The 15,240-nt window shown below is 56.3% G+C and overlaps 2 protein-coding genes across 2 annotated transcripts in view; both read left to right on the top strand.

Annotated features, from left to right (window-relative positions):
• The window catches only part of STIMATE (STIM activating enhancer), a 56,665-nt gene extending 43,727 nt beyond the window's left edge, over nucleotides 1-12,938 (top strand). Inside the window, exons 5-9 of the mRNA XM_069475879.1 lie at nucleotides 2,134-2,246; nucleotides 3,283-3,360; nucleotides 4,141-4,290; nucleotides 6,090-11,622; nucleotides 12,875-12,938. Coding sequence (XP_069331980.1) covers nucleotides 2,134-2,246; nucleotides 3,283-3,360; nucleotides 4,141-4,290; nucleotides 6,090-6,206 — 458 coding nt within the window. The 3' untranslated portion in view covers nucleotides 6,207-11,622; nucleotides 12,875-12,938. The remainder of the gene's footprint in view (nucleotides 1-2,133; nucleotides 2,247-3,282; nucleotides 3,361-4,140; nucleotides 4,291-6,089; nucleotides 11,623-12,874) is intronic.
• MUSTN1 (musculoskeletal, embryonic nuclear protein 1) lies at nucleotides 11,614-13,466 on the top strand. Its single transcript, XM_069472049.1, has 3 exons — nucleotides 11,614-11,622; nucleotides 12,857-13,007; nucleotides 13,196-13,466. Exons 1-3 carry the CDS (start codon nucleotides 11,614-11,616, stop codon nucleotides 13,300-13,302), a joined length of 267 nt encoding a protein of 88 aa, XP_069328150.1. The 3' UTR covers nucleotides 13,303-13,466.
• Nucleotides 13,467-15,240: the final 1,774 nt, after the last annotated feature.

The following is a 15,240-nucleotide window of genomic DNA, read 5'->3' as shown; positions in this document are numbered from 1 at the left end:
TGGATCCAGTGTCCGCAGTCTGATGACCAGGCCCCTCCTTCCCATGCAGAAGGGAAAAGGTCTGTGCCCCATGGGCACGGTGCTTCCTGGGCTTTGCCACCCGTCCCTGTCCAAACGCTTTCTAGAAGCCTCTCAGCACAGATATGTTCCCTCCTTTTGGCCCCTATTCTGCAGAAATAATTCAACACCAGCAACACACGCATGTGCCTGAGGTTGTCCACTGCGGTAAGAAGCAGGGCATACCAACCCGGTCCACCGTGTCTGCCCTGTAACGACGAGGCCCTGGGGAGCGTTTGAGAGACTCCCAGGACACAGGAGTCAGGAAATACGCTGGCACACGTGCACTCACCCCACCGTGGCCGCCATCCGGGTGCACCAGAGGACATGATGCCCCAGAGTGGGGTTACAGATGCTTTTTTTCTTTCTTCGCCATGTTTCTGAATTTTATTTTAGCATCTAAATGAGAAAAGAAGCAGCTGCAGCTAAGTTATGCGGCAAAAAACTGAGAACATTGGAGCAACATGAGGCAGACAGGAGGAAAAGCAGTTTCCTCTTTTGTCAGTCACTTTAAGAGCAGATGGAGTGAGCACACTGAGCCCGCAGACGTCCTTTCGGTAGTAAATAAGTGTTGCCACGTGTTCTGCGGCCTCCGAAACACACCAGGCCCCATCGGAGAGATTTCCTAGTAGCGCTTCCTATCTAACTATTTTCATTCTTAATGGCTTTTCACAAATACTTTCATCTGTTGTTTTTGAGAACTTTTCTCAATAAGGTCAGGCGATTTACTGAAAGGATTGCAAAACCCCATTAGCAGTCTATCAAGGAGGGGTTGTGCTTCTGAAATGTTTTTTTGGCTCAAACATCTCTTGTCCCGTAAGTGAAAGTAGAAAGGAAGACCTCAGAAGAGGCGACTCGTGTTTCTGCATGCTTTCTGCCACGCTTCTCCCGGGCTTTTCCAGAAAAGGGAATGGCCTGGTGTTTTGTCCATTACAGTTGCATAATGGCATTCACTTGTGCTTGCATTGTGTGCAGCTGGCAGGCTCGGACGGGCTGGGGGCCCCCCGCCTGGGCGCCTGAACAGGATTGCTACAGAAACAGTAGAACCAAATGAGAAGCTGGAGATTTCTCTTTGAGCCAAATTCTCTTCTCACAGCCTAGATTAGGGCCTTTGCCTCCCCTGAAACGTTACCCTCTATCCCCTCTTCTGGCCATCCTAACAGAGCTTCCAGGGGGAGCCCCAGGCAGCCTCCTCCACACTCCACTCTCCCCTGTGTCTCCCCTGCTCCCAGGCCCACCCCAGGGTTCTGCGTGTCTCAGGATCATTCCCTGCAGGGGCTGGTCCCTGTCCTTTGAGTACCTTTTGAATCATTCTGGAGGCACCGCAGGGCCTGAGTGTCCCCAGCTTGTACTGTGGGGTTCCTCGGTTCTCAAGCTTGGTGACTGAAGGGATCACAGTTGAGCCTTTGTCAGAGCCAGGCCTGGGCCCATCACTCCCACCTCCTTGCCCTAAGGGCTTCTCTTCTCTTCCTCGTCCCTGGCCAGGGTGTTTGGGGTGATCCACACTAGGCAGTAGGAATCTGAGTTCGTCCAGAATGAGATTTCTGCTCTCAGTGCAAGGGCATCAGGGACGGCCAGCGAGAGGGGTATGGGTGGGAGGTGGGAAGGTGGGAGACACACAGAGAGGTTGACGCTGCCTTCATCATCCACAGAGGTCAGTCCACTCTCGGACGGAGGAAAGGAGGGGCAGCAGCACAGTCACTGGAAAAATCAACAGCGGACAATAATAGCAGTCTTGCTTCACACAGCCTCTGCTGCCAACAGGCAGACAGAGCAGCTTTTCTGGGCTCTAGCAATGAGCACTTACTAACTTTAGTGCTTTTTAATTCCATCTTAGAATCTCTTGAAAGAAAGACCATTTTGGTATCTTCAAATGAATTCCTGATTTTATTTAGAACACTGCATTTATCTGTTAGGGGTGAGGTCATTTTTAGCGCTCTGGGGGCTCATGAAGCACCCTTCGAGCCAGGGTTCTGGGGTGCGGGTGGGGGTGTGAAGGCTCAGGAGCCGTGGGCGAGGGGGGTGTTTCAGCCAGATGCCGGGTCCCCTGTGACTGAGCACCGCCTGTCCCTGCAGGAGACCCTCTGCAGTGTGGAGCCTGGGTCGGGCAGTGCGCTCTTTACATCGTGATCATGATTTTTGAAAAATCTGTCGTCTTCATCATCCTGTTAATACTTCAGTGGAAAAAGGTTTGCCTCTCGCCCTGCTTTGGCCTCTCCCTGCTGAGCTAAGCACACGGCACTTCCCCATCCCCCACACACCCCAACCTTAGTGGAAAACCACAGTTGTTTGTTTTAACTCCATGAACGTACCCTGAATTTGGTCTGCTATGGCAGCTACTCGTAAGAGCATTAACTTGTCATTCTTTGACTTAGCCTCCATCCACTTCATTCATATAAATGTCTGCTCTAGCATAAGCCTTGGGATATACAAAGCTAATGAAATGCAGTGCCTGCCCTCGCCTTGCTTACCATCTGATGCTAGTTTCAGGCCTCGCAACTATAAATGTTTCTGCAGTGGCAAATGACCTCCTCACATGCCTGCCTTTGCTAATGGTTTCACTGAGCCATTTGGTGCCACAGGCAGTTTCCAGGATTTGTGCCCACCAACATCCTGAAGCCCTGGCCTCTACCCCCAGCCCCAGCGCTGTGCAGATAAGCCTCCATGGCTCATCTCTGCACACCCACACGAAACAAGCCAAAGCCTTCAAGAGCAATTGGCTCAGATCTTGGCCTCCCTTTGGTTTTATTTGTGGCTGGGTTTTATTTTTTTAAGAAAATAAGCTAAGGCTTTTCAGAGCTGTTGTCTTTTGGGGTGGTTGGGGTGCAGGATTTCTGTTGGAAAGCGGTCTGGCACCTCATTGCTGCAGTCTAATGAGTGTCCACTGAGTTCACCCCTCCAACGCCCCGTAAGCCCACACTCCGCTCTCGGGGGGCACTGCTTTGCCCTGGCTTGGTGGCTGTAAGCCTACTGCACTTCGCAAGTCCATACCAAGGGGAAGGCTGGGAGAGCACCAGCTGCTCAGTGTGGTCCCCAAGGGGTCCCTCGTCGACAGTCCCATCTGGGGGGCCGTGCAGCACTAGGTAGAGGTGCTGCTCCCACCAGGCTCCGGGCAGTGTCTAAGCTAAGCTCCCTCTAGGGGCCCAGGGGCATAGCCACCTCCACCCCACCCCGCGCTCTCTTGGTGGCCTCTCCCCGCCTCACTGAGTCCACTTCTCTTCACAGGTGGCCCTGTTGAATCCCATTGAAAACCCAGACTTGAAACTGGCCATCGTCATGCTGATCGTCCCCTTCTTTGTCAACGTCAGTGCCATGTTGCATTTTTACCCCAGTTTGTGCCCTGCCTTCCAGGGTTCCTTTCCAGCGCTCTGAGTCTGAGAGAAAACTCACCTTATAGCCCTCAGGTCGTTCTTTGTGACCATTTGCCACCTCCAGCCCCCATCCCAGACCTGGAAATGGTGGGATTGTTTTCTCAAGAGGCAGGTCCCCGCTCCAGGGCTCCTGCGCGCGATGGAGGGTCCTGGGAACTTTGTCTTGTCCTGCCTCCTGGGGGACCTCCCACCAGAGAGTCCCATCCCCTGTACAGCACCAGCTTGTAGATAAGGATCATTTCCAATGTACCCAGTCCTTTATTCCAGAGCACAGATCTCAAAAAGAAACTCGTGGACACATGGCTAGAAGTTAGAAATCGTGAGAAGAGATGGTGAAGGAGCCTGGGACAGGCAGATGATGGCGAGAGTGCCAGCCGCCGCGCAGGGTCTGTGGGGAGGGCCCCAGCGCAGGTGTCAGAGACCTGGGTTTCAGGCCCAAGACAGGCTGTCCCGTCCTTTAGCTCAGCAAAACCCCTCGGAGTGACTAGGGCACGCAGCTTCTTGCCCATTCTCTGATAAGAAAACTGAAGGAAAGAAAACAGAGATTGGGAATCTGTAAGCGTCCAGGAGATAGTGGGAGGCTAGGTGAGGTTTTCCTGTCCGTAGTCTGGAATTTCTACTCTGGAAGGGGCGTGGGGACAGGCGGACTGAGGGCTGCTCTGCTCTGCAGAGTGGTTTCTCCCGGAGTAACCTGCACTCTTCTTCCCCACAGGCTTTGATGTTTTGGGTAGTGGACAATTTCCTCATGAGAAAAGGGAAGACGAAAGCTAAGCTAGAAGAAAGGGGAGCCAACCAGGACTCGAGGAATGGGAGCAAGGTCCGCTACCGGCGGGCCGCGTCCCACGAGGAGTCTGAGTCTGAGGTAGGGGCCTCCCTAGCTCTTTGGGGCCTGAGCCATCCCACCCCTGGCCCGTGGAGGTCCCTGGTCTTCACTCGAGTGCTGAGTCATGGTGCCAGTCGGGGTGGGGGTGGGGGGGGAGAGTCTGAGCCAGAGAACAGCCAAGGGCAGGGACCGCTCCCGCCCAGCTGGGACTGCTTCTGCTGCCCCGTGGGGCCGGCTTGCTCCCAACAGTCCCTCTGCCAGTGGAGAAGGACAGGCGCAGAGTGGCTGCCTCGTTCCAGGGGAGCTGGCAAGGCCCCTTACGGGCCTGATGGTTGACCTTCAAGCATTAAGGTGTTTGAGTCCCTGCCCACCACTAAAGAGCAAGGGAAGTGTTGGCTAAGCCAGCTGGAAACTTCTAAAACATAGGAGTAGCCAGACTTCACAGGAGGAAGCTCGTCTCCCCTGGTTTTCCGGTCTCCTAAGCTTGGAGCTCAGGGGAGGATGCTGGTCACACACAGCAGCCTCGGCCAGCCCGCAGTACTCACTCCACACCTGCATGCCGCAGGGTGAGGCGGGGCCCACTCGTGGGAGGCCCTGGGGAGTCCCCGCGGTGTGCTGAGCCCTGTGCTGCGGGTGGCAGCTACAGAAGTGGCTGAGACTGACGTCTTCCCCCAAGAGGCCTTGAGACTTGCAGGTGAGGTGCAGGCGAAACACTCTGGGACAGAAGCAAGCAGAACTCGGGGGGATGCTGGCAGTCTGGAGGGAGCTGTGGAAGACGAGAGATGGGTAGGACAGAGGATAAGCCCGTGTCTTCTCTAGGGGCGTGTCCCTAGAATGTGGCCAGGGCCTGTGACGTGAGAGTTTGGTGAGCGTTAGGTGAATGACAGACAGTGCCATAGGCAGAACCAGCTCGTTGATGGTCTCATGATTTAGTGTCTAGGTAATAGCGTGAAATTCACTGTGGCCAGTGTGGCGTGTGTTCCAGAATACGGGACAAGTGACGAGAAGTGAGGACAGGCAGAGTCGGAGCTGGATGGGCAAGGTGCTTTGTGATCCAGGCAGAGCAATGGGCCGTGCTTGTGCCAGTCAGGGCTTGACTGGAGGCAGGAAGCCCTGCGAGGGGACAGCCCGAGAGAGGCGGTCACACCATACGCCTGAAGGAGCTGCTTCCCCTGCGCAGGTGGGCCTTGGACCTCTTGTCCCTACATGGCCGTGCCAGTCTCTCCCTGGTGCTCAGAGGTCTGAGGAGCCAGGCAGGCGTCCTGGCGGGTGTCTGGAATGAACGTGTCTGTCCGAGGTGACCCAGCTGCACAGCCAAGTCATTCGGGGCTCAGAAAAGTGAAGTGCTCCCCTTTGTCCTCAGAAGGTACGAGGTTGGTTCACAGCAGCCACTCCGAAGCTCTGGAAGCCCCACTTGTGTGTGCCTCACAGATGTTTTCTTTTCCTTCTGGAAGAGGCTTTGCTTCTGCTGTATTTAAGGCAACTTGAAGGGCCTGGGACTCCATGTGCCCAGACTGAGCTTTTTTCCCCAGGAGAACGTTAGGCTGCAGGTCCCTGCTGAGGTTGCTCTGATCGGGGTTTGGTTCCTGCTGGAGGTTGGATGGAAAAGTGGGGAGCGTTAGTGGAGGAAGCGGGGCCTGTTGACACGGCACAGGTTTCAGTAGCCCGTGACTGTCCTTGGAGCGAATGTGGTCTGTGCTGGGCCCGCGTGTCTCATTGTGTAAGGGGCCTCCCCCTCTTCTAAAGACACTCGCCTCCCTGAGGGGACAGGGTCTGGGTGGGGCGGATGCGGAAGGCCTGCAGGTGGTGACTCAGACCCTGCCTCTGCACGGCCTCAGATCCTGATCTCGGCCGACGACGAGATGGAGGAGTCGGACGTGGAGGAGGATCTCCGCAGACTGACCCCCCTCAAGCCTGTGAAGAAAAAGAAGCACCGCTTTGGGCTGCCTGTATGACACAGTCCCCTGCTGGGGGTGACGGGCGGGGCCCACCGGCCACCAGGTCTGCAGCGTCGTTCCTTCCCTCCTCTCTCTGCCCCTCCTCTTCTACCTCCACTCCTTGCTCTCTGCCCACTCTACCCGCCCCCAGACTACTGTGACCTGCCAAGAGGGAAGAGGAGCCAGCGCCTGCGGGGCCAGGGGCTGAGGTCCCCCACTCAGTTGCACTACAAACACCGACCAAATATGCAAGCGAGGAGTTTTGTTTGTTTGTTGTTGTCCTGAGCAGTGTTGTAAGGGACCTTGAGGCCCTGCCCTGTGTCCGACTGGGTGGCCAGGTGGAAGGAAGCAGGCACACTCAGACGGCGGGCGGGTCCTTTCGCCAGGCTGCGGGCAGTGTGAGCACGTGACGCGTTTGGGGCTAAAAGTCACTCATTGACCAAGTCAGAACCGGAATGCTTTCTTACTCAAAATGGCTTTTGTAACTATTGATTTTTGGAGCCGGTTTTATGAGCTGTGGCCGTGTTACTGGTTTTTGAGTATGTGTTTATTTCCTACAAAGTACCTTTGGGACTAATGGGCAAAACAGAGATTTTTAAGTCTTCCGTATGCTGTTTGACTTTTATATTTTTAAGTTATATTTTCATACTATTGTATTTAAAAACTCTTTTTAATCCCCAAAGAAATGGGTTTGTTTGCCTTTCATGGGGTGTGAGCTGGTGGGAGGAAAAATCTGGGAGTTTTCGCTTGGGATGTTGCTGGATGGTGTCCTACCATAGAAGGCACATGTCCTCGGGAGGGAGGGAATCAGGCCTGAGCACGGGGCAGCTGGTCTGGACAAGATGTGGAATGGGACGGGCGCCGCCCAGGGCCCATGAGCTCTTTGGTCTGTCTGCTGGCAGGTTAGAGGTCTTGGTGAAACTTGACCGAGAAAGGAACCTGAGAGTTCTTTGTGTCCTCTCTGTCTCTGCCACTCTCCCGTGTGTTCCCTGCCTCTCTGCAGAGCCTCCAGATCTCTAGTTAAAACAGTGTCGGCCTCCTAGCCCTGCTGCCGCAGCCTTCAGAGCCAGCCCTGGGCCCACGTCCAGGAGCCTCCTCTCAGGCGGCCCTGGTGCCTGTCGTCTACTCACGTTGCACAGCGGTCTGGAGGATGTCGGCCTGGCAGGGATGCTGGTTTTCACCCCCTCCAAAGCTGTGAGGTGGCTGGGTGGGTACGTGGGAGAGAGCTCGCTCTCTACACCCACAGGCAGGAGGAGGTGCCTCTAGTCTGTGTCCCTTGGGGGATGGCCCCACTCCTCAGCATGGCCCTAGGCCCCCGTGGCTTTGGGAGTTTGCCGAGTGGCAGTGGAATGGGCTGACCCCGGCGATTTCCCTGCTGGGGAAGGAGCTGCCCAGTGGTTTGTCAACCCACAGGCAGACATGGATGTTTAGAAACAGGAAACCACTGCTAAGGTACAAGCTGGAAGGGAGGCAGCCCGGGCCTTAGTGAGACAAGTGCAGGGGAGGCCACGCCAGCCACTCAGAGCCTTCTTTGAGACCTACAGAAAAACATGTTTTACTTAAACACACGGGATCTGAATGGTGGCATGTAAGCCCAGCTGTTAAACCAGCCACCCTGGGGCTGTCCTCTGCCTCTCACAGGCCCTCCTGTCCTGGACTTCGGGCAAGCCGGGGGCAGGAGGCATTACAGCCCATCTTCCTCCAGGAGTGCAGAGCCAGGGGGCTGAGAGGAGCGGGCAGCATAGCTGTGCATAGGAGGCGACCCTGCCAGTGTGGGCCTGGGGCAAGAGGAGGGGCAGGCCAGACGGCGGCTGAGACTGGAGTCATCTCCGTCCGCATTGCTCCTGTTCACGTTTACTCTCTTCTCGCCTCCAGCTGTGGTGGTGAGTCTTTCCCTGCCGGTCAGTCCCCTCGTGGGGAAGAGTGGCTGGAGCCAGGAGGCCATACGAGTCGAGTTCGGGATGACCAGGACTGGCATCTTCCTCGTGGCATCCTGGCTCAGTTCTAATTCCTCCGCTCCTCTTTTGTTTGAACAGCCTGTCCCTGCAGCTGTTTCTTCCACCTTCCTGGAGCACAGAATTGGAGCTTCATTTTCAGTCTTGGGCTCCTAACATTTCCAAAAGAGAGCAGGGGTGAGAGAGCGGTAATTTTCACCTTGTGAAAGGTGAAAACTCTGGGTTATGTAGACCTCGGGCGGTCTCATCTGAAGGCTCTTCCCAGTTCCTGCTGAGCAGTGGGTTTGGGGGACAGAGGTAGCTGGTGAGCGATGGTTTTTCCCTGCATCCTGGTTTTCAGAAAGGGCTTTAGTCTCTGAGCTGCAGCTGTGTAGCCGGCTACCCAGGAATGGCGATCTGACGGCGCGTCTGAGCACAGGGGACCCCTTAGTGTGTGGGGCTGGACAGTGTGGCCCCTGCGTTTGGCCTTCCCCTCCTCCCGTGTGTGAACACACGCACACACGCACGCACACACATACACACGAGATTCTGCATCCCCAGGAGTGCCTCCTGCAGTCACTGGGGGCTCTTGTGTGGCGCCTCGTCCCACGAAGCGTGAGAGGGCTGCGGGCGGGACTTCCTCCTGAGCTGCCCTCCCTCCCAGGGATGAGTTTCCTCACCACCTGCTCCAAGGTGCCTTACGAGGTGCAGCTCTTCACCTAGCCACGTGGCTTGCGTCACCGTGTGTGAGAAATGACGGGACGCCGACTGGACACTGTGTGCTATCTATGATTTGTCCAAATCCGGACCTTGGCCAAGCCACCGGTGATGGAAACTTGGAAAGCCAAGGTCATGAGCAAGTTTCCTGTAACTAATGGAAATAAGCTGATGAGGTAGAACTGTCATATCTGAGCAGAAGAGGCAGTCGTTGCTGTTCTTTCCCGTTGTTGTCAGAGGGACGTGGACAAGGGGTGTGGGGGGAATGTCAGTGAAATCGCAGTGCTGGTGGCTGCTTAGTCCGCTCAGCAGAAACACATGCAAGGTAAGGTCTGTGGCTCCTCAGCCCCGGCCGCGCCAGTGGCCTCCTGCCTCAGGCTTTAACTTGGGCCTGCCCTGGCAACAGAGAGTCATAGGTTAATGTCACCTGTCGTGCCCCTTTCTTCAGGGAAAATATAAAAAAGGCTCAAATCCAAGTTTTAACTTCCTTAGGCAGAGTAGGTGTGTAAGCTACAGCCCCGAGTCCACATCCAGTGGCTGTCCCGGAACCTGGGGGCAGCAGTGCCCGGCCGGCAGCCCGCTCTGCTCTCCAGACTGCGGCTCACTGGCCGTCTTGCAGCCAGGCCGAGACAGGCAGCTCCGGGAGCTTCCCACCAGCCAGGGCAGCCACGTTGTGGAGTGTGGGGCTGGCTCTTAAAGTTTCACATGCTTGCAGCTAAGAGTGCATAGCTCTCTGTTTCACTGGTGAAGCATTGGTAGCTCTGAGGGGCTTTGCTTTTTTGGTCAGGGACTTGTGGTCTGCCATGTTACCGTGAGTACCTTGAGCTCCTGGGTGGGTTGGTTCGTTTGGTTGCTTTAAATTTGATTTTTTTTTTCATGAAGTTAATTAGAAGTCAGACCTATGTGAGCAAAACCATGGCCACTTCAGCTGCCATCCAGTGGGGGTGTTACGATTATGGGAACACATTTTTGAAATGAAAGGGAAGATGATGTACTTGCGTTGTAAAGTGGTTTACAATAAAGTTTGACATCTTATTACGGTTTTTAAAAAAAAAAAAAAACCATCACTTTTGTGGTTGTTGGTTGTGTGTTCTCTGAAATTGAAACAGCATAGTGGGGTCAGAAAAATTTTCCCAGTGAATTAGAAGGTTCTTCCCAGGAAGCAGAGTGAGAATGAACCTTACGTAGCCTCGTGGCAGAGGTGGGAGCCAAGCTGTGCTGAGGGCAGAAACCAGGCGTGCTCTTGCCGTTTCCACTTCCTCGCTAATAAGACTTAAAGCTAGTCCCCTCCTGCGGGAGTTGAGTTGGGAGAAAGGAGTGAACATCCGTGTCCCTGAGGCCACAGGGCTGGAAGGCAGGTGCCCCCTGGGTGGAGCCAGCTGTGGGGCAGCGCCACGGCATCCCTTGCCATCTGTGGTGCCCCTGGAGCTGGTGGAAGGGCCCTCACGGAGCCCAGCCTGCCCTTGGCCTGCATTCAGATTCCTGGGCATTCCTCGTGTCAGCACTCATCTCGCATTGAGCCTGGCAGTCCTCACACGGGCTCCTGGCACCGGGCTGGAGGTGGAGGGGTGGGGGTGGGCTCCGAGGTATGACAGCAGTGGAGTGGCATTTGGGATAACCAAATGTCAGCACCTGGTTGGGTTCCATCTGCCTTAAGCCTTCAAGGATAAAAATAATCTCCATCACAAACTGAAAGGAGCTTGGTATGTCTAATCTGACGGGGCCCTGACCTCCTACCCACATCACTCCCCACACCCACCCCAGGCTTAGCGACCTGCCCTGGGCCCCGGGGGATCTTCCCCCTGCGAGGATGGGGTATAGAAGCTTCTAGCAGAGGAGAGCTAAGTGACCTTTTGGGGGAGGCTTCGGGCCTGTTCTTGTCTTCACAACTCAATACCGGGCGTGGGCTTCACTCTCCCCCTCCCTCTTTCAGCAACTTATCCTGTCCTGCTGGCCGGTCCCCCTTCAGTGGCCTCACCTCAGTCAGAGGCTCCGTGCCCCAGACTTCCCTGCCTTCCTCTCACTGGCGCCTCGCCATCGAGCATGGCGTCCTCCCCGGTCCTTCCTGGGCCCCTTACCCCCCCCAGCCTCGCTTTGTCCCTTTGCTAAACTTACACTGGGAGCCCAACAGTGGAAAAAGGGCCCCAGCAAAAACATGGGCAGCTCCCCTTGGCCTCAGTTTCCCCACCTATAAACCAATGGTAGCCCCTCGCTGAGTTAGCTGTGAGGGCCCAGTCAGCTCATCGTCCTGAGCAAATGCTTCCTAGCGACAAATACAGGAAGCTCCTGCTCTGCTGCCTGCAAGGATGGAAAATCTCTTTCTACTGGAATCCAGGGGAAGGGGTGGAAGAGAAAGAAAAACAACCTCTGAGCGGAGCGGTCCAATGGGCTAGGGCCCTCCCCTTCCTCAGGGACACCCCACACCCTGCGATGAGCCCTTGCAGACCAACGGTTCAGACTGCCACACATTCCAGAACCCACATCCGTAAACACACACGCACACAGCAAGTCCCACCAGGGCCAGCACCTCCCGCCTGCAAGTAAAGCAGCTGTCCCAGGCAGCAGTGCTCAGAGAGCCCCTCTCATCTCCGAGAATAAACTCTGAAGCCAACGGCTGTGCGGACCTGAATCATCAGGGAGCCTGTCGGGGCAGGGGGAGTGACGTCCCAGGACGGGCAGGCAGGCTATATAAGCTCCGGAGGGCTGGGCCCGCTCAGATCTCCTCACCAGCCACTGCCTGCCGGAGAGGCGCCTTTGCAGAGCCAGCACTCGCCATGTCCCAGGTAGGAGGGCCCAGCCTGGGCCCTGCTGGTGCCAGAGGGAGTGGAGGTTGGGACCTGGACACTGTCAGTGCTGGCAGCTGTGTGTTGAGCCGAGCTCCAGGCATGAACAGGAGGCTTTGCAGCCCCCGGGGGGCCGGGGCTCAGGGAGGATGCCCTGAGGAACCGCTGTTCAGCACGGCTTTGGTGCTATTCTGTGGTTTGTTAGGAGGGATGGGGAGAAATACGTGTAGGGCTTACATAGATCTCTGCTTGTGCTTTGTGTGTGTGTGAGGGGGCTGCTTGTAGAGCTCAGCATGTACAGTTATGCACATCTGTAGCTTTGGCCTCTGCAGTCATGCACCCTGTGTGTGTGGGTGTGTACATAAGGCTGTATCTGTCTCTGTGGGTGTGTACACATGAAGCTGTATCTGTGTATGTATGTACGTACACATGCAGCTATCTGTGTACACGAGGTGTGTGTGAATATGGATGTACATGAGGCTGTATCTGTCTCTGTTTGTATACGAGGCCGTATCTGTCTCTGCGTTTGCACACAAGGCTGCATCTGTGTGTGTGTAGACACATGAGGCTGTGCCTGTGGGTGCGCAGCTCTGTGCCCGGGTATTCCCCAGCGAGGGAAGGAATCCCTGCACCTGCCCCCAGGGCTTAGAAGGAATAAGGCCACAGACCCACAGGCGCCTGGGGTTGAGGAGTAGGGTGAGCACGGGAGGAACCGACAGATCAGCCTGCCTGGGGGGAAGGGTTGTCCCCTCCTGTCATGGGGAGGTGCTGACTTTCAACTGTAATTTGGTGGGCATCTGGTCCCAGTCTACCTTATTTTCACCCCCCAAAAACAAAGTAAACACTGGCACTTTTTTGGGAGAGGGGCAATCCCTAAGGGACCCCCTGCCACCCAGTGAGCAGGTCTTGGAACTGACCAAGTTCCCTAGGACTGCCCACCCTTGAAGCCAGTCCCTTCCCCTTTGCCCACTGTGCCCAGCCAAGCTCAGGCAGATCCGTGTGAGGCACAGCGGCCACTACCCCCAGGGGCTCCCAGTCTGGGGGGAAGGGCAGATGGACAATTCAGACCAAGAGAGCTGGGAGACACAGGGGTGGGGTGTAGTCGGGAAGACTTCCTGGAAGAGGAGTGAGGCCTTGAATCAGCCTGAGTTCAGTGAGCAGAGAAGAGGGGTCTTGGCCAAGGCGCAGAGGTAGGAAAGGGGTCCCCGCCTCAAGGCCTCCAGTGGTAAGATAGGACTCTGGGGTCTCCAAGGCTGACACTCAGGAAGCCCCCATCAAGAAGAAGCGCCCCCCTGTGAAGGAGGAGGACCTGAAGGGGGCCCGAGGGAGCCTGGCCAAGAACCAGGAGATCAAGTCCAAGACCTACCAGGTCATGCGGGAGTGTGGTAAGTGTCCTGCGGTCCGCTGGGGCTGGGGGTTGGGGCACAGATGTGTGTCAGTGGTCGGGGGAGGGGGTTAGGGGTCCTTTTCTGAGAGTCCAGAGTTCCTGGGCTCAGGAGAGGGTGCTCGTGACACAAGGGGCCTCCCCTCCCCGGAAGCCAGCCCGGGCCGCTGACTGTGCCTCCTCCCGCAGAGCAAGCTGGCTCGGCCGCCCCGTCGGTGTTCAGCCGCTCCCGCACGGGCACAGAGACTGTCTTCGAGAAGCCGAAAGCAGGACCCGCCAAGAGTGTCTTTGGCTGAGAAGTGCGTGCCACGCCCCTCGCCACCCAAGCACCTAGACACAGCAGCCTTTCCCAAGAACTCTTTTTTTATGCCAGAACACCCCTTCTCCCCCGCCGTCTCTGGGCTGCCACCCTCCCCTCCTGCTCTGCTCCAGCACCAATAAAGAGGATGCCCGAGTGGCCCCAGCCTTTCGAGCGTGTCGGTTGGTCACTGGCCAAGGCCACTATCTACAGGGGAGCGGGAGGAAGGGTGGGGTGTGGAACATGTCCTGTACCTTTCCCCAGGTGTTTGGGAGGGCCCCAGGGGATAGCACAGGTGCTATCATGGCCATGCCACATGCCAGAAGGAGCCTAGGACGCGGAGACCCGGTGCTGAACTGTGTGTCTCAGACCAGACTCTTTGCTGAGCCTCAGTTTCTCCTATGTGACAGGGAGTTGAGCTGGAGCCTATCCCATAACCAGGCCACAGTGACACTGCTCAGGGTGGAGCAGGTCGGGTTTGGGGTTCGATCCTCCTCTGCCTTCTACACTAGCCATTCAGTTTCTTCCAAGGACCCCAAGGCTCTGCAGCACCTGGGGACCTCAAAGCTCCCTCCCCTGCACCCTTGTTCTCGCTGCCTTCTTAACAGCTGCGCCCCCTCCAAGACAAAGCCAGATCGAGGTTCCTCTCTGGCCAGGGGCAGGCAGCTCCCTGAGCTACCGCTGCCTCTTCCAAATAGCAGGGCAAGCCTGCCCCCACCATGCTGCCTGGGGCATGGGAGTGCCAGATTCTTGGCCAGTGTGATCGCCCCTCTTCAGTCCTGTGTCCCCTGTGTGCGTGGAACTGTAAGATTCAGAACTTGCTCCAGTGTGATGACAAGACCATGGACATGCTAACGGTGGCAGTGGCTCATTTCTGGACTGGCAGGACCTGGGCTCGCAGAGCCTGGCTCGGGGCTGAGGCCTGCCTATCCCGGGGGGCAGATGGAGCTGACTGTTCAGAGCCTTTCCCACGGCCCTGGCCAGCCTGGCCTTATATAGCTCTGGCCGGGCCCATGGCCTGTGCCCCAGGGGAGCAGACTTCTGTGAGGAAGGGCCTGGGCCTGCTCACTGGGCACCCTGGGGAGGCTCTTTCCCCAGATACAGAAGGCGTGTGTCCCTGTGTAGTCCCAGTCATATCCACAGCCAAAGGGTGAGCAGTATAGGTGAGCACAGAGATGAGACCTCTGGCCATAGTCATGCCAAGGAAGGGGGACATTTACTTGCAGCCATAGAAATATTATAGCTCCAGAGTCTATGGTGCCCTTCCCCAGGGCCAGATGCTGCCGGCTCTGATGGAGACAGGGCTGATGGAGAAAGCCCTTCCCCAGCCTCTGGAAGCCACCCACTGCCTCCCAGCCCCGTGTCGGCCCCCATGGTGACTGGCCCTCCCCAAGGCTGGTGTCACTGAGCGATCCTCCTTCCCAGACCCACGACTTGGCACTTGGCCACACTTTATGACTCATCTTTACCCATCTGTGGCCACAGACTCAGGAGCTGGCCTTGTCAGAGCCACCAGGGAACACGGGTGCCAGCTGCAGAGTGCCTACAATTTATTCATGCTCTTACTGTTTGTTTGGTTTTTTTGTTTGTCTGTTTGTTTTTGAGACAGAGTCTCACTCTTGTCCGGGTTAGCATGGTGTCAACCTAGCTCACAGCAACCTCAAACTCCTGGACTCAAGTGATCCTCCTGCCTCGGCCTCTCGAGTAGCTGGGACTACAGGCATGCGCCACCATGCCTGGCTCATTTTTTCTATATTTTTAGTTGTCCAGCTAATTTCTATTTTTTAGTAGAGACGGGGGTCTCGCACTTGCTCAGGCTGGTCTCGAACTCCTGAGCTCAAACAATCCACCCACCTCGGCTTCCCAGAGTGCTAGGATTACAGGCATGAGCCACCGAGCCCGGCCTCTCTTACTGTTTGTTACAAAAGGAATGTGT

The sequence above is a fragment of the Eulemur rufifrons genome, chromosome 7, assembly GCF_041146395.1.
Source record: "Eulemur rufifrons isolate Redbay chromosome 7, OSU_ERuf_1, whole genome shotgun sequence".
NCBI classification, from domain to species: Eukaryota; Metazoa; Chordata; class Mammalia; order Primates; family Lemuridae; genus Eulemur; species Eulemur rufifrons.
This window is presented reverse-complemented; position numbering and strand designations above follow the sequence as displayed.